This window comes from Phocoena phocoena, chromosome 20 (assembly GCF_963924675.1).
Source record: "Phocoena phocoena chromosome 20, mPhoPho1.1, whole genome shotgun sequence".
Lineage (NCBI taxonomy): Eukaryota > Metazoa > Chordata > Mammalia > Artiodactyla > Phocoenidae > Phocoena > Phocoena phocoena.
Window position 1 is genome coordinate 30,223,012 of NC_089238.1, and position 18,363 is coordinate 30,241,374.

The window sequence follows — 18,363 nt, forward strand, 5'->3', positions numbered from 1 at the left end:
AGGTTTCTCCAAGGTGACGACACTGTAGCAGCAGCCAGGAAACCTCGCTGGGTTTGTTCGTATTTAGAATGGAGCTTGTCCTCAATGTTAATAATCTCTTAGGCGGAGGAGTCTTCGGTTTGCGCTTATCCAAGCTCGGTGCGCGTTCTGCAGAATATGTAAAGAAAAAAGAAGCCGATGTCCTTCTAAAGACGTCGCTGGCTTCCGGGCCTACCCGTCTCCTCTGAAAGGTGCCGAAGGAAAGCTCGCGGCCAGGGATTCCGGGCCAGGGCCCCAAACCTTGTCCGTCCCCTGGGCTTCCTCCTTGCCTCGCCAGAACCCAGGGCAGAGATACGGGTTGTTCCTAACCTCTGCGCCACACGTTCTTGCGTTTCAACTAGAAAATAAAGCCGGGCCCTTGAACCAACCCCGCCGCCCCGATTCCTCCGGAGAGGGCCTGGGGGGAACGTTTTTGTAAACTGTAAAGCGCGGTGACCCCGTGAATGAAAGGCGAGGCATTCGATCCCGGTAGCATCCCCCGAAACGCCACCCACCACCACCACCCGGCCGGCAGCCCCTTTACGCCCCCAGACGTCGCAGGTTAGAGGCCCTCAGCGGGGAGGCTCCAGGCCTGGGGATTGAGCCTTTGGGAGTGCAGGATCTACGGTGCTTGCAAACTGGCGGCCGCTTGCCCGGGAGCCAGGCCTGGAGGACACGGCCCCCTCCCAGGCACCAACGAGCTCGTCCGCCCATCGGTGCCCTTTTGAGAGCCCCTGGGATGGAGGGGGTGGTCAGACCGCTAGGCCCAGCCAGGCGTCCCAGCGGAGCGCAGGGAATGGGCCGCCCTCCCCGCGGGCTGAACCGCGGCTCGCCAGCGCCACCCCCAGCGGAGCGCGGCGGCTGCAGCTCGGCCCCAGCGCCTTCCTGCGGCTCCCCTCTCCCCCGTGGACACAGTTCGCCGTGCGCACGAGGCAGCCAAGTCTCGGCTTCGGAGGAGACGCCCAGGAGTCTCAGCCCGTGGCCTGCAGATGCCAGGGGTCAGACTTGGCGCCTTTCCAGGCGGAGTCCGAAGGGGGGGATCTGAACCTTGACCTCGAGGGGGCGCTATTCGGCCTATTGGAGGGCCTGAAAGCCGCAGAGAAGCCCCGGGGTCAAGGCCCTGGCAAAGCCCCGGGCATGGAGAGCCTGCAACGAGCTAGAGTCCTAGGGAGACTGGGGCGGGGAGCCAGGTCCCCGAGGACAAAGACGGCCGGAACAGTGGGATCCACTGACGCTGCCCAGCGCTGCCCCAACGAGCTCGGGGCCTGTGGCGCGAACAAACTTTCCTGCAGCGGAGGGGCGGGGTGGGGGGGCCGGGCTGGAGGCTTCTCCCCCGAGCTTCTGCTCTCCTCCACCTGCCAGCTTTCAACCTCCGCCCAGCCTTCGCCCACCCCTGTTTCCTCCCCTCCCCCGCGCGCCTCTATTCAGTTAGACTCCTCATCTCTCTCCTCTCCCCTCCTCCTTCTCCCTCTAGCCTTTCTCCCCCACTTTTCTCCTGTAGTTTCTCCTGTCTCTTCTTTTGTATTCTCTCCTCCCTCGCTGCCCGGTGCTTCTCTCCTCCTCCGGGCCGCAGAGGAGGAGGTAAACGCGCTGCGCCCGGGGCCTGCGCGGCACAGTGGGAGGCGTTTCTGCTACTTCTCCCGGGTAATTTGGTGAGATTGTACGTGCGCGCGCGCGTGAGTTTAAGGCGAAAACGGTAGGATCCTGCGCCAGGCAGAGAGGGTCAGGGTCTTTGACTTTCCTCACCAGCTGCACAAACCTCCCGGAACAAGTGTGAGTGTGGTGGGTGCGCGCGCGCGCACGGGCTGGCTGCGCTTGGCAGGCTTGGTGGCCCGGGGCCCCAGGGCTCGGGGGCCCGCCTGGCAGCCCGGGATTACCGTGACGTCACATTGAGCCTCTGGCCACCTTGGACTGGGGCACCTCGGGAGCTGCACGGCCCCGCGCCGCGCCTCACCTTGCCTCGCCACCGCGCGCTTTTGGGAACCCGCATCCTCTCCCTTCCCCTGCCCATCCATGGGCCCTTCTGTCTTCCGGACCACGCGGGCCGGAGGGGAGCCTTCTGGAGCGCAGGGCTCGGCAGCCGGGCTGCCTTCGGCTCTGCCTCCAGTCGCGCCAAGCGGGCGGAGGACCCGGCGCTGGGCACCGGCAACCGTGTAAGGAACCGAGGCCGCGGACGGCTGGAGGCACAGAACCGCGAGGCAGAGGCGGGAACTCGCAAGAGAAGAGGGAGGTGGGTCACGGACAGCCACCATGTCCTTCCCGCACTTTGGACACCCTTATGGCAGCGCTTCCCAGGTAAGAGCCGCCCCCTTGGGGGATGGGGGCGGGCTGGAAGGAGGGAGCGCCTAGCGCAGGAGCCCGCTCGTAAACGCCCCCCTCTCACACGAGTCCCCGGGGAAGTCAGAGAGCGGGCACCTGGGTAATGCACCACCGACCCCTCTGGCAGCCCCAATCCCTGGCTGAGAACGTTCAACTCCCCAGCGTAAGCTGGAAAATCGTGGGACCCGAAACTTGGGCACTCTGGCCACGAGCTCCGTGAGGATCCCGGGAATCTTACAGAGAGGCCTCCTTATTGTACAGATATCCGAGGTGGCCAGGAGAGTCTCAGACTTCCAGTCCAGAGCCCTGTCCATCTCACTGTTTTTCTGGGCTTGTTCGTTTGTTGTCCTCTGTTCTTTTTCTTCCCTTTCCATGGGCAGGTCCAAGCGCTCTGCTTCTGGTTCCTTCGATTTTTCCAGACCTGGGTGGGTACTGTACAGTGACAGGGTTTCCTGGGGAAATTCTGGAGAGCCCACCCCTGTTCAGTTTCTCCGCAGAGTGCCAGAGGACTAGTCCCACTTGACCTCTGCCCCGCTTTGTGATCTAGGATAAGCCTCCGACTCTCTCTAGCCCTCACTCCCTATCTATAAAATGGGAGCAAGAGTGAGACGTGGTCTCTAAGCCTACCTTCAAGTTCGGCCTTTGTAGGATCCTGTGACTCCGGGGAGGGAGGGCTCGCGAGGGAACTGGCCGAGGTTGGCTTCTGTGATTTGGGTTTTAGAACCTTCCCATGACCCGGAGCCCCTGGAACTCTGGAGCTTAGCAAAGGTTTAGGGGTATTTATAAAGGCAGTTTGGGTAAATTGCGTCTACGGACAATTCCTGTCCCAGTCCTCAGCAGAACGCTCAGCACAGCACAAGGTGGCATTTAGTTTATATCGAATGAAGGAACGATCTGGCAGTTCCGCCGCTGGCTCCCGCCAGCCCGAGGCGCCGGTCTCTGACCTCCGGTGCCCCCTCTCTCGCCCCCGTAGTTTCTGGTGTCTGCAAGTTCCAACGCCACTTGCTGCGAATCCGCCCCGCGTTCGGTCCCAGATGTGGCCTCAGGCTCCACCCCGGCGGCCGCGCTCTGCTTCGCACCCTACGACAGTCGGCTGCTGGGCAGCGCGAGGCCCGAGCTGGGCGCGGCCTTGGGCATCTATGGAGCTCCCTACTCGGCCGCTGCAGCTGCCCAGAGCTACGCAGGCTACCTGCCCTACAGCCCGGAGCCGCCCACGCTGTACGGGGCGCTGGTGAGTAGCTGGGGTGGAGCCTGGGTCTGTGCGTCAAAACCTACCCTCCTGGGGGCAGGAGCGGCAGGGGCGAAATCCAGTGTGATGTCTCCATCTAGGAAGGACTCACAACTCCGAGGAAAGGAAAAGGTTAGGACTGTATATAAAGAAAAAAAACATCTTTACAGGAGTCCGTCCTGTACCTCTATTAACTGCGTGAGGTAAACAAGTCATCACTAGGCTCAGGGTACACATGAGGAAACTGAGGTGCAGAAGGGCCCGAATAACCTTACCCAAAGTCACAGAGATAGAAAGGGTCAGGGAATAGCTCTGGAAGGGCAGTAAAGAAAGTTCCCCAGCTGGTGGGAGGGGGGAGGGGCTGGGGGGGACAAGTAGTAACAGTAATCTTAACAGCTAATATTTAACTATCGCTTATTCTGCACCAGGAACTCTGTCAAGGGTTCTTCTTCAATAACCTCTAGGCATTATTGTTATCCCATTTTACCAAGGGGAAACTGAGGCATAGAGGGGTTAAACAACTGTGCCCAAGATCACACAGCCAATGCGAGTGGTGGTACTGCAATTGGAACCAGACTTGACTCCAGAGTTCACACCCTCAGCAACTCCCCACCCCTCTTCCTCCCCAGATGTAGTTCTGAATTCTTCCTTCCTCCCCCACCAGAATCCACAGTATGAATTTAAGGAGGCTGCAGGGAACTTTACACCCGGCCTGGCACAACCAGCAGCCTATTATCCCTATGAGCAGAGCCTGGGGCAGTACCAGTATGACCGGTAAGGCATGGGGCATTGGCGGCTGGCATCTCAAGTCCTTTTCCCCCTTCCTGGCCGAGGTAGGACCAATCCACAGAGCATGGGGGGCTGTGTGCTAGGATGGGGAGCAGAACCTCACTTCCAGGACGTAAACAGTCTCCTGACTGCAGCCCCAGGTTCCTCACCCCAGAACTGTGAGTCATGTTCTCCCCCAGGTATGGATCGGTGGAGATGGGTGGCGCTGGGCGCAGAAAGAACGCCACCCGGGAGACCACTAGCACACTCAAGGCCTGGCTCAACGAGCACCGCAAGAACCCCTACCCCACCAAGGGCGAGAAGATCATGCTGGCCATCATCACCAAGATGACCCTCACCCAGGTGTCCACCTGGTTCGCCAACGCGCGCCGGCGCCTCAAGAAGGAGAACAAGATGACTTGGGCGCCCAAGAACAAAGGCGGGGAGGAGAGGAAGGAGGAGGGTGGAGCAGAGGAATTGCTGGGCTGCCTAAATGGTGACACCAAAGGTACCGAATGTTCACTGCCCCAACCTGCATGGGTTTCCAGCCATCAAGCAGTTTAATTGGCTTTTCACAACCACCCCGTGGGGTAGCTTTTAGGAAGGCACCCCCTTGCTTACCCTTGCATATGCAACCCCTGCATGCCTCAGGGCCTTTGCCTGTGTGGTTCCCTCTGCCTGGAATTCCCTACAGAGCCGGCTTCTTCTCGACTTGAAAGTGCCACCTCTGAAAAGCCTTCCCTGGCCACCCACGCCAACTAGCTTCCCAAGTTATTCTCTATCACGTCAGCCTACTTTATGTGCCATACTTAGCCCCTCAGGGATGTCAACTCCCCTAGAAAGTGTCTTATCCACTGCTGTATTCTCTAAGTTCCTAATACCTAAATGCCTAAATGATGTCTGGAGCATAGTTGGTACTCAGTAAATATTTTCTCAATTAAGTAATACACACCAGCCACCTGTGGGTGTTGGAATTGGGTAAAAACTTTCCCTTGCTTTTTTAAGGCTGAGGAACTGAGATCCAGGTCTTAGGCAGCGAAAAGTGGACATTTCCTTGGGGTATCGGAGGGGAGGAGTCTTCCAAAGGGTGGGGGCAGGTCTAGGGGCGGGAATTCTTTTCCTGCTGCGCAGCCGGCAGCCCAGGGGCAAATGTAGGAGGCGGTGTGGCCATCCTGGTGAATTACACCGAGAATGCCCTGAGTGCAGAGCGCGTTTGCTAAAAGCTTCTCAGGGATGGGCACTCCCGAGGATTTCCCTTGGGGCCTAGGGCTTTTCTCACTCGCTCCTGATTTCCCGCAGACGTTTCAGCTAGCCAGGAGGCTCGGGGGCTGAGTGACCTGGAAGACCTGGAGGAAGAAGAGGAAGAGGAGGCGGATGAAGAGGAGGCAGTGGCCACAGCTACGGACAGGCTGGCTGAGCTCCATCGAGACACTCAGTCGCTGCCGGCGGTACAGTGTGCCGCAACTCGAGAGGCCCGGCCGGAGCGCAAGGAGTGCAGTCTGGCGGCGCCCCGCTTCTCGTTCACTGAGCCCCCCAGGTCGGGAGAAACCGACTTCCTGCGGGCCGAGCCAGGAGGCCCCACTTTGACCATGCACTACCCGCGCAGCGAGAAACCGCGCATCTGGTCTCTGGCGCACACTGCGGCAGCCAGCGGCGTCGAAGGTGCACCCCCAAACCTGTCCAGGCCACGAAGTCCTGAGTGCCATCTGATTCCTGGACAGCCTCCAGGCCCCGGCGCGCGACCCGCGGTCCCCAGAGACTCCGCGTGCGAAGAGTCTTCCCGAGTAGCCAAAGCCTTTGGAAACCCCTCGTTTGCCCAACAGGGCCTGCCTCTGGACTGTGCGCCATGCCCGCGGCGGAGGGCGCCGGCAGTGCAGTGCCAGTACCAGTCGGGAGCAGAAGGTAGTGGGCCCCCAACGGCGCTGGGAGTGTCTGTCCAAAAGACACCTTCCCCCGACACATCCATCCATCCACCCACCCCACCCCCGGGTGCCCATCCGCTGCATACTCTCTCTGCCTCTCCAGCATGCCCAGGTTCAGACCTAGCGCAAGATTGTCTCACAGCACTCCTTGAAACAGAAGCTTAGAGTAAAAGTTCTAGTTACCAAATCTTAAAACCAAATAATAGTACTCAGCTCAGAATGAGACAGTAACTTGCCTAGAAAACCCTTAGAAAGTCATTGAAGAGATGGACAGCTAATATCTCTCCAACGTTCAGCCAATGTGCCAGGTGGGCACCACCATGACCCTCTCCAGCACAGCCACCCTTGTCCCCTGCCTGCCCCTTGGAGGAAGCCAGCTGGCTCCTGCTCTTCCGTTGCCAAGACTTTGCCAGGGCTAGGCACGTACCAGGGCTTTCCCGGAAGTCTGAGGGGAAGGGCCAGTGCTTAAGTTCAGCTTGCAGCCCTCTGTGCCGCCCACTAAATCCCTAGGGGCGTCGCTCAGGTGGGTGCTGTCCCTGGAAAGCCCCGCGGCCCCCACCAAAAGCTCACCCCCAAGCAGGGCAGGACTGCCAATCAGTGTCTCCTGCCCCTGGCTGGTTCTCTGGCTGTGTTTGGTGGAAGGGAATTTCACCCCACAAAGGGACATTCCCGAAGCATTTGGCAGCCTCCAGCAACTACTGTCAGATTCTGCTCTTTGAAGTAATTTCTCTCAGAATTAGCTACTGGCTTAGAAAATTGGGTTACACTGTTATTTGAATTTACACATAACGGGGTCCAAATGCTACCTCTGGCAAGCAAATTGCCCCTAGACCTTTGATTCCTTTTGGATGAGACACCACTGACCTCAGATTTCCTAGGAATCACCACCAAGTGGCCCTCCGGTTTTAATCAACCTTTCCTCTCTCAGCAGGTTAGCGCAATGGCTGCGATTTGCAGAAGAATCTTGGAAATAAGCCCTACTTTTTGGAACTCACCTCCACACTAAGAAGCTGAGAGACCTCCCCAGGGTCTGGGGCTCTCACTTTGCCTAAGAGACAGACACACAGAAACCCTCCTACCGGCCCTCCTCCCACGCAGAGCTGGGAGTGGCTGGCAGATGTGCATTTTGTCAGATCCCACGGAGGAGGCGGCAGGGCACCTTGGGGAAGGTCAAGGGGGAAGGCTTGGCGAGTCTGCACCGTGCACGGACTCAGTATCCAAGTCTCCCTCTCCCCTCTGGATTCAGGGTCTGAAGCCACTCCCGCTCCTGCTCACTCCCATCACCCTCACTTTGTAACTTCAATGCTGACTTGGCCCCTAAGGACCACGTGGGTCTTCTCCCCCTCCCCACTCCTTGTGTGCTTCAAAATAATCCAACCGAACCCAAGCTGTGTGGCCTCTTTGCGACAGGGGAGCCTGATAAGGTCGGGGTGGAGGGGAGAATGAAATGTGGTTCTGGGGACAGGATGCAGATTTCAGTCCCTTTCAGAGCTGGGAGAGAAACTGACAAGGGAATGGTCAAGGCCACGGCGCCTGCGGCTTAGCCCACCGAACTGCGGCCCCAGCCAACTCGCAGAGCCCGGCAGACGCCCGGCCGATTCCTGGGAGTTAGGGAGGGGGGCGGCCACTGGGGGCGGGGAAGAGGCGGCGTGGAGCCGTCAGGATATTTGTGTGGAAGCTGCATTTGTTTCCGGGTTCGTACTTGGGCTTTAAGTTTGCTGGGAGGAGGGGCGATGGGGATCCTCTTGTCCGTCCCTGGGCGCACCGCTGGGACCCCCGCGCTCCTCCCCTCTGCCCCAGCGGCCAAGTGTGATAGCTTGCCGGGTCGATGAGAGGCGAGAGAGGGCATTCTTTCCATTTAATCTAGTGCCAGCAAACACTTCCGGTACAGGCCAACCAATGGGAGCTGACGGGCGAGGAAGGGGGCTTTGTCCCCCTGGCTAGCAGCGTCTGGAGTAGGGCTGGGGAGTGCGGGGGCGGAGATGAGACATTTAAAGATGCCGCTGCCAGCCCTGAGTTCGTGTCCTCGACGTGGTGGCTTCGGCTTTCGGCAGCGAGTGCGTTCGCCGCTGCACACGAGGAGAGACGGAGGCGAACCCGGGACAGCGCCCTAGTGGGGAGGTCCGGGCAGCTGATGCGGAAAGATGCGGGAAGGCGGGAAGGGAGGGCAGCTGGGGTGTGCGCCTAGGGGCTGGATCCTCGGGAAGCTGTGTCTCCACTGCTGGGCTCCAGCCCGGCCGGAGGTGACTGAGTGACAGCCTTCCAGACCAGCGCCCTGCCAGCTGACGGGCCGCTGAAGTCTGGGACGGGAAGGATCCTCATCCTTGGGAGGAGATTTTAAGAACCTTGAAGGCTGCAGAGAGGAAAAGAGGGGGTTAAAAAAAAAACGAAGGGAACAGGCCACCTCCCCCTACCCCACCCTGCCTTCTTTTCTATAGAATAGTCAGAGATAATGAATTACAAAAGCACAAACCCCTTCCTCAGATGAGGAAACTGAGGCCAGATGGGAGGGCAGGGACTGGCTCAAGGTGGTGAAGAGGGACCCAGCTCTCCATTGAGGGTTCAAGGCCCCTTTTAGCTCCTGCCCCTCTCCCTAGCTTCCTGCTGGGAAACCACCTCTCTGCTTTCGTTTTGCTTCTGGGCGACAGCTGCTCCCACCCCCAGCCTCCCCAGGGACACTCCAGTCGCCCTCACTGACCTGCGGCTTAGGGTCCGGGAAATTAAACTGCGAAAAGATAAACATTATTTCCAGTCGGCTTTGTGGGATTAACGCTTGTAATAAAGCGCATTAGCTAGAGGTTTCTTTCAAGGCGCTCTCGACCCCAGCCCCTCCTAGGGGGCCAGGTAAACCCCCTCGGGGGGCTGCCGAGGCTGCGGAAGCTTGTTCCTCGGGCCTCCAGTTGGGAGCGGGGCTCCCGCTAACCATTTAGTGGAGAGGAGAGGGGCCCTTAGCATCACATCGAGTCAGATTTCCAGATGGGAAAGTGAAGGCCAGAGGGAAGGGACCCACCTAAGCCCGAGGTCATGTGGGCCTAGAATGCAGAGAGTGGAGGATGGTAGTGGGCGGAGGGTTTACCTGCACCCTGCCTCCAGCCATTCAGCCTTTATAGGACACTGAGCCTTGCGAAAGGAGGCCCAGCTATCAAGCAGGACCTCTAGAGGTGGTCTCTCTCTCTTGTCTAGGAGGTCCAGCCTCTCCCCCACCACAGCCCAGAGCAGGAGCCTGCGGCCCAGGGTTGTTCCAAAGACCTTGGGCCTGGTTAGCTGGAGGCAGAGGCGTGTCAGAAGGGCCAAAAAGAGTAGCCTCGAATCCCAGGAAACGGCCTGACCACCTCAATCCCATTACTACCTTGCTATGTGGCCGTGGACAGCCCCCTTCCCCTCTCGTAGTTTCCCCAGCTGTCAGGTACAGAGATGATGTAGTTCTCCATCCTGGTTCTCAGTGTTCACTCCGGAGCTGATGGTGGGCTCCAGGAGCACAGGTGAAGGCCTGAGAATGGCGAGTCTGAGCCTGTGATTATCCCAGCCTCCGGCCCCCAGCGGCAATCTGTTCCCACCATCTCTGTCCCCACTGAGATCCTCCTGCAAATCTCCCAATCTAATCTCCCAGAATCATATTTTGAATACTGTTTTGATTAAACACCAGAGCAAGGGGAGGGAGGATGCACCCTGCCGTCCTCAGCTGAGCCTGCTGGGGCCCGCAGACAGCTGGCCTGTGAGCCCTGCAATGTGAGTGGCAGTCAAGGAGGCAAGGTGACTTTCTCAGGTTTGGAGAGACTGTAGGACTGGCCCTCCAAACTCCCTTGATGGCTCACGTGCTCCTTCCCTCAGCTGGGGAGAACCATTAGGAGACTGGGTAGAGAGAAGAAGCTAAGCCAAGGGAGCCACAACACGTGTCTTCTTCCTTTATTGATTCCTTTCCTGCCAGGAGTCACGAAATTGGCATTGGACTCACTAGATGATCTCTATGATCACTTTTGGCTCAAACATCCTATGACCCTGGTAATGATGACAAGAGCTTCTGGAGCCCTTACCACGTGCCAGACTCAATTCCATGTCCTTTAAATGCACGGACTCATTTATACGTCACAAGGGTCCCAGGGACCATTATATTATACTTACTAGTGTGTCCATCTACCGAATGAGGAGACAGAAGCTCAGAGAGGTAAAATAACTTGATGTCAGTTATCCAGTTAGCAAGTAAAAAAGTCAAACCCCAAGTAGGACTGGTTCTAAACCACTAAGCTCTACTGTTAATGCATTCTCTTATTTTAAAATTCTTTTATTCCATTATGAATAAGAGCCTATGTCTTTGATACTCTGTCTATGAGTCTATTGTCTCATGCCTCTGGAACTCCAGGTTGCCCTTCTTCCTTCTCAGGAATATCCAGTGGAAAAGGACTTCTGGTGCCTCCTGGACCTGCCCCCATATCCTGGCTGAGAGCAACCCCCCATCCCACTGCCCACATTTCCCCGGGACATGGCTGTCTGAGACACCCCTGGTCAGTGTTTGGCAAAATGTAGCCCATAGATCTCCACCATCAAAGTCAGCCCATGACTAAAGAATCCCACTGGGAGGTTGCCTGGAAGATCTGCTTGTGTGACAAGCACCCTAGGAGGCCTCACGGGCCTCTCATCTGAGTAGCAGTGGCTGACCCTCAAGTGGTCAGACCCTAAATTCAGCCTGAGACCTTAGGATGCCTGCTGTCGGCCAAGAATAAATCACATCCCAGTAACAGGCGCAAACATTTCCTCCAGGATTTAATCTGGATTGGCATGCAATCGCCTCATCTGGTTCGGCTCCCCACGCCCCATCCTGAAGCTCAAAGATTTGTTGTTATTGGAGGGGGAGGAGGTGACCTAGGAGACGAACTTGCCTGTCCCGAGCAGTCTGAAGACTAACTAGGATTCCAGGTTTGGAAGCATCTTTGGAGTCCCCTGCCCTTCGGCATGTAAGAGAATTCTGTGCCCAAACACAAGCATGCAGTCCAGAATCACTACATATTTGGGGAAAGCCAACACCAGGAAGGGAAGACTGTATCCTAAGCAAAAAAAAAATAATAATAATAATGATGGAGGGGATGGGTCTCTCACTGTCTCCTGTTGCAGCCTTGGCTGCAATAGAAAGTTTTTTCTTTTTTGAACCAAATTCTTTCTCCACATCTCTTCTGAAATCAATTTCCTGAACCAACAAGTCTTACTCTTCTCCATGATTCCTTCTTCTTTGTCCTACCCTCTATGCCTCCTCTTCCCCTCATCCTCTCAGTGGGACTTGTTTGGTCCTTCCTCTGAGATCAGGGTAAGAATGGAGTCCAACAGCTGTCTCCCAGTTATATGGTGGAGGACCCTCTCCGTTGGCATGATTTTCATTAAACACTGAGTTGGAGAGGGTGGAGAAATAGTGACCTGAGTCCTTGGGCAAGTCACCAAATGCCTCTGAGATTCAGCTTTCTCCTGGTAGGTGGGATCATGTTAAACCATGTAGCTCTTTCATAATTGCTCTAGCTGCCGTGGAGACGAAGATACAGATCAGTGTTACTTGAATGTTGGTCAATGGCAAAGCAACACCCCTAATTTTTGCCAAGAGTTGGAGAGATGTTAAAGACAAACTAGCACCAACGGAGGCTTCTCCTTTGTGAATAAGAGGATTGAAAGAAAGTTGAAGAGGGAACCATTTGTGTCACTCTGAGATTCAGCATTATTTAATGCCATGACCAGCTCACATCACAGCTTGTACACATTCGACTGTTTGGTGAGTTAACCTGTATGAATGTAAAGGGTGATTATTATTGAAGAGATCATCAGAGACTGAGGTCTTCCCTCATTGCTTGAGTCTGTCTCCAAATTCCAACTTGGCTTTATTTAAAGTCTTAGACAACCTGCCTTAGAACAGTAATGTCCACAATGATAATGATGAGTCTAGAGTATTTGTTCTCAACTCTGGTGGTGCATCAAATTTGCCTTTGTTTTGATTTTCCATACCAACCTCCAAGCTGTACCTCAGACCAATTAAATCCAGTCTCTAGGGGTGGGCCCCAGCAGTATTTTTGAAGCTTCTAAGTGATTCCAATGTACGGCCAAGGTTGAGAACCAGTGAACTACAACTAGGCTGTTTCTCCTTCCAGCCCCACTATTTTCTAGAAGGGTGTTGGAGTAAGGGATGGGGCTTGGCAGACAAAGTCTAGAAGCCTGTGGTTTCTCCCTGGAGTCTATGGACTTCACGTTTTCCCCAGGGTAAAATGAGATATGATAGTTACAGTTTACCACATCATTCACAAAGGAACCCAAAGATGGATGTCATCCTGGACATCGAAGGCCAGTGTCAAGCCAGGGAGACCTCCTTGAGCCTTGCCCATCTCATATGCCAGCTGCCTGTACACAGAGTGGAAGACCCTAGGCACATGAGCCAAGTCATCCCCGGGACAGCTCAGAGGTGGCCCTGAGCTGGGTAAGAGCCCTTTGGAAGTGTTTCTTGGTGTTCCAGTTATGTATTGCAGAGGGAAAAATCACCCTCAAACTTAATGGCTTGAAACAGCAACAGTCATTAATTTTGCTCACAGATCTGCAATCTGGGCAGGGTTCAGTGGGAATGATTTGTTTCTGGTCCGTGAGGTATTAGAAGAGGTATCTTGACTGGAGCTGGAGGATCCACTTCCAAGGAGGATGTGGGGTTCCAGCCCCTGCAGAGGTTTCCACCCTTGCCATGGGCTGATTGAGTTTCCTTACATCATGGCAGCCAGGTTTCGAGAGCAAGTGTTTCAAGAGGCCTGGGTGGAAGTCACAAGGTTTCTCATGACCCATCCTCAGAAGTCCCAGGATGTCACTTCCACTGTATTCCATTGGTTAAGCAAGTCACTAAGCTTGTTCAGAGACAGGAGAGGAATTCAACTCTACCATTTAATGGGAGGCGTAGCATAGAGTTTGTAGCCATCTTTACCCAAATTGAGATCATAGCTGAAGGCCCAGTTCTGAATGCAGTTCCAGACTTTATTACTCTCCCATTCAACGTGTGGACTTGGGGTTCTGTCTTAGTCAGCTAGGGCTGCCGTAGCAAAATACCACAGACTGGGTGGCTTAAACAACAGATGTTTATGCTCTCACAGTTCTAGAGGCTGGGAAGTCTAAGACCAAGGTGCCAGCCAGTTTGGTTCCTAGTGAGAGCTTTCTTCTTGGCTCACAGATGGCAGTCTTCTTATGGTGTCCTCACATGGTGGAGAGAGAGAGCTCTGGTGTTTCTTCCTCTTCTTATAAGGGCACCAACCCTATTGGATCAGGGTTCTACCTTTATGACCTCATTTGACTTTTATCACCTCCACACAGGCGCTGTCTTCCAATACAGTCCCATTGGGGATTAGGGCTTCAACATAGGACTTCTGGAGGGCCATAATCATTTAGTTCATAACAGACCCTAACCCAGAACTCAAGATGGACAAGTTCAGTTAGGAAGTAGGTGACCAAGAAAAGGGTGCTGATTCTCTCGCCAATGGTCCAGGCCAACCCCTAGCCACAGAGGTGCTGGCTGGGGCAGACATCTAGCTACCCATCATATCCCCCCATCAATGTCCTGCCCTGGGGACTTCCCTAGTGGTCCAGTGGTTAAAACTCTATGCTTCCAATGCAGGGGGCCCGGGATCGATCCCTGGTTGGGGAAGTAGATCCAGCACACCACAACTAAGATCCCACATGCCGCAACTAAGATCCCACATGCCGCAACTAAGATCCCACATGCCGCAACTAAGGCCCAGTGCTGCCAAATAAATATATATTTTTAAAATGTCCTGCCCTGGCAATGTGTCTGTAACCTCAATGTGGAAGAAGAATGCAGTGACATACATTCAAGAGCCATTAAGTGCCTGACACTGCATATGATTTCATAACACTCTGTAAACAAAGAAACTGAGTCTTAAGAAACAGAGTCCTTTTTCCAAGGTGCCCATCCGGAAAATGGCAGAGTTGGGGTTCCAATCCAGGTCTGTGTGACTCCAAAGCCCTTGCTGTCCTCCAAGGGAAGACAGAAGGAGGCTGAGTGCCTCCACTTTAAGATCATGCTGTAGAGCAAAGTGGTAAGAGCACAGCCTCTGAAACCAGACCACCAGGGTCTGAATCCCAGCTCTGCCATTTACTAGCTGTGCAACCTGAAGCAAGTAGCATAACCTGTCTGGACCTCAGTTTCCTCATCTCTAAAATGGGAATGATAATAGTGCCTGTGCCCGCCTCACTGGACTGTTGTGAGGATTAAACGGTTAATATGTAAAGCATTAGAATTGTGTGCCCGGTCCATAGTATACGTTATGTAAAATGTCAGCTGCAACTTCTTTTCCCACTACTGCACCAGCGGTCCCTGCCTCTCCAGTGAAGCCTGAAATCACTGTTGTGTCCCCACCCCCAGCAGTCCTGCCTGCCCTGCTTATTCTACCAAGTTGATGTCACAGTTCACACATGTCCCTCTCACCTGGAACAAAGACATGGGGTCACTCTCTCGGGTGTCCATTTAGGGAGAAACCTCATCCAGCAGATTTTATGAATTGCTCACACTTCCCCTTATCAAGATTAATGGCACCATTGCCCACGGTCAGTCCTTCTGTGGTCTCAGCTAATGACTTCAACCCTCAACATGTTTCCTCTGCATTTGCTTCAGAAAATCATTCTGAACAGCAAGACTGCTTTAATAGCCACTTGGTACTAATGATGCCTTTTAAGTGCATAAAGAGAATCTCTAAGCACCAAACGGGAGGCCCATTGACTGGTGACAACAGCTATTGACATTGACACGCGAGGCAAGGTCAGAACGATGCCGATCAAGGGACTGTCACTGGGCCTAACGGTGGGGATTTTTTTTTATTATACTGGAAAGCTCCTTATTTTTTCCTCCTGTTCCTTAAACACACCCCACTAAATGGGGTGTGTAAATGGTGTGGTTACCCACTCTTTATGTCTGCCCCTTCCCCTGTGGCCACCATGACACACTCAGCCGGTCAAGAGGTGGCGTGGCAGTGTGATGAAGAGCATAGATATAGGAGGCAGGGAAAGCTGGATTCACATTCTGGCCCCGGCACTTAGTACCCGGTGATGGTGAGCTACTGCCTTAATCTCTCTGAACCTCAGCTTCTTCGTCAGTAAAATGGGATAGAACTTGAGCCTAGCTCGTGGGGTGATGGCGAGGATGAACTCAGCTGAGAAATGTTAAGTGTATAGCTCGGGGGCTGACACATGTTCAATAAATGTTGGTTATGACTGAATTAACTTGCTCCGCTATAGTTGGGCTCCCTAGGGAAGTGACAAACTGCCTTAGCTTGCCATACATGTCCCTGCTATCATCATGATATAGACTGCAGTCCTGAGTATCTCATGTGTCACCCCACTGTGAGGTCCCAATTCTGTCAACAAAGGGCCATTCCCCAAAGATGGGATCTGGGCGTGTGATGTCACCCTCGGATGGAAGCAGTTTCACTACCACACTTTTCTCCTTCTTGGGAACTGACCCAAGAGAGTGTTCCTGTTCATTACCAGCTATTATCTCAACACCAAGCTCCTACCGCCCAGGGCTTCAGATCTAGTACCTAGTGTCTGCCATGTTGCCTAGTCCTTGATCATTCATCTCATTACCTTCCAGGAGGACTCCAACCTTCCATTGTTGAAATGCACTGGTTCTTGGCCTCACTTCATGCTTAACTTTTTGTTGGTAGTGGTTGGTGTTTAGGTCCCATCTGTGGGATGAGGGCAGAGCAGCGGGATGAGGCCACCCTCAGGGAGGGGTTTCCCAAGCACTGATGGGTAAACTTTCAAAGAGCGAGAAGAGAGAGGAGGGTTATCTACAAAGCAGAAATGGAGTCACAGATGTAGAAAACAAACTTGTGGTTACCAGGCGGTAAGAGGGGGTAGGGATAAATTGGGAGATTGGGATTGACATATACACACCACTATATATAAAACAGATAACTAATAAGAACTTACTGCATAGCACAGGGACCTCTACTCCGTACTCTGTAATGGCCTATATGGGAAAAGAATCTAAAAAGGAGTGGATATACATATATGTATAACTGATTCACCTTGCTGTACACATGAAACTAATGCAACATTGTAAATCAACTACACTCCAATAAAAACTTGTTATAAAAGAGTGGGGGGAGTAATACGTGGGGGAGAAGCAGAGATGGAGCCTGGATTAGGGGGGAGGAAGTGAAATGAGAAAGTGCAGATGAATGGGCGTGGAGGAGGTCAGCTCAGAGACTTCAGAGAGTGAGAGGCCAGGTGTAGGGTGAGCAAGCTTGGGATGTTCAAGAAACGAAGTCCCGGGCTTCCCTGGTGGCGCAGTGGTTGAGAGTCTGCCTGCTGAGGCAGGGGACACGGGTTCGTGCCCCGGTCCGGGAGGATTCCACATGCCGCGGAGCGGCTGGGCCAGTGAGCCATGGCCGCTGAGCCTGCGCGTCCGGAGCCTGTGCTCCGCAACGGGAGAGGCCAGAACAGTGAGAGGCCCACGTACCGCACAAAAATAAAAAAAGAAAAAGAAACGAAGTCCCTCAATGCTGGGCATCCAGCGGACTTTCCTTAATGTGCAACACGCTGTCCATTGAACGCGTGCGGCAGAAGGGCATGGGCTATTATTACATTCTGTGCAAAACCAAACACTCCAACCTACATTCTAACTGAAGGAGAGATACTTCTAATGTGAGGTGAAGGCAGAAGCCCTTTGACGGTGCGCAAGGAGGCCACAGGCCCCGGCAAGGAGGCAGAAGCCCTGTCTGCAGTTCTTCCCACTCTCTTCACCTAACTCTCAGCTCCTGTTCAGCTCCATCCCTTCACTGTGACATTTGACATATGACACCCATGAGTTTCACTTGACCCCTTTGTTGGGTGCCATTAAATGGCCTGAAGTTAAAATGTTAATTATCATTAATCATTTTTTATGAAATAGCTTTGCCGAAGCCATAAATTCAGCAGAGAGAGGCTTCATGTGTGGAGCTGACAGTCTACGGAATACTGACTGTCAGAGAAGGCACTCGAATATGTGAATGTTTCTAGAGGGGTAAGTTATAAGGAGAAAATTGAAAGCCTACAGGTGGCATGGAATGATACAAAGTGACTCGGGACAAAAAAGTAAAAAACGAGATGGCGGGATGAGTCGGGGGACGGGAGGGAGGGACAGAAAGGAGTCAGTGTTGCCCACCTTGCTCCCTGCACCAAGCTCAGTGACCCATCAGAGGTAGATGCCCAAAAAACCAACCTGGAAAGGTGTATAAATGAGGAAGGAGAGAGGAAGGCCAGAAAAGGAAAAGAGGGACAAAGCAAGGGGAAGGGGAGGTTTACAGAGAGTTGGAGAGTAAATCAAAAGCATCTGAAAAGAAAAGAGCCCAGATTTCTGCCCTTGAGTTCAAGATCCTGGGAACCTCAGTATATATGCATCTGCTTATTGATTTTTGGCTAAAGTGTGATTTACCTGCCTCATTCCTGTTCAAGAGAAACCTGCCCATCGTTAGCAATACTGCATTGTGCACTTGAAAACCTGTTAGGAGGGTGGATCTCATGTTAAGTCTTCTTACCGCAAAACAAAAACAAACACACGGGGCTTCCCTGGTGGTGCAGTGGTTGAGAATCTGCCTGCCAATGCAGGGGACACAGGCTCGAGCCCTGGTCCTGGAAGATCCCACATGCCACAGAGTAACAAAATCCGTGCACCACAACTACTGAGCCTGTGCTCTACAGCCCGTGAGCCACAAGCACTGAGCCTGTGTGCCGCAACTACTGAAGCCTGCGCTCCTAGAGCCCGTGCTCCGCAACAAGAGAAGCCACCGTGATGAGAAGATCACTCACCACCACTAGAGAAAGCCCGCGCAGCAACGAAGACCTAATGCAGCCAAAAATAAATAAATTAAGTAAATAAATTTATTTAAAAATACACACACACACAAAAAGCGACACAAGGAAACTTTGGGTGGTGATGGACATATCTGTTACCTTGAATGTGGTCATGGTATCCCCAGTGTATGCATCAGTCCAAACTCATCAAATTGTATAGATTAAATATATGTCACTTTGTGTATCAATTATACCTCAATAAAGCTGTTAAAATCATCTTTCCATAAGTACAAACACGCAGAGAAAAAG

At 53.7% G+C, this 18,363-nt stretch overlaps 1 protein-coding gene across 1 annotated transcript; it reads left to right on the plus strand.

Moving 5' to 3' along the window:
* The first annotated feature begins 1,731 nt into the window (after nt 1–1,731).
* On the plus strand, nt 1,732–7,631 carry IRX6 (iroquois homeobox 6). Its single transcript, XM_065899364.1, has 6 exons — nt 1,732–2,313; nt 3,311–3,568; nt 4,230–4,339; nt 4,534–4,841; nt 5,633–6,235; nt 7,184–7,631. The coding sequence occupies exons 1-6, from the start codon at nt 2,269–2,271 to the stop codon at nt 7,189–7,191; spliced, it is 1,332 nt and encodes a 443-aa protein (XP_065755436.1). The 5' UTR covers nt 1,732–2,268; the 3' UTR covers nt 7,192–7,631.
* Nucleotides 7,632–18,363: the final 10,732 nt, after the last annotated feature.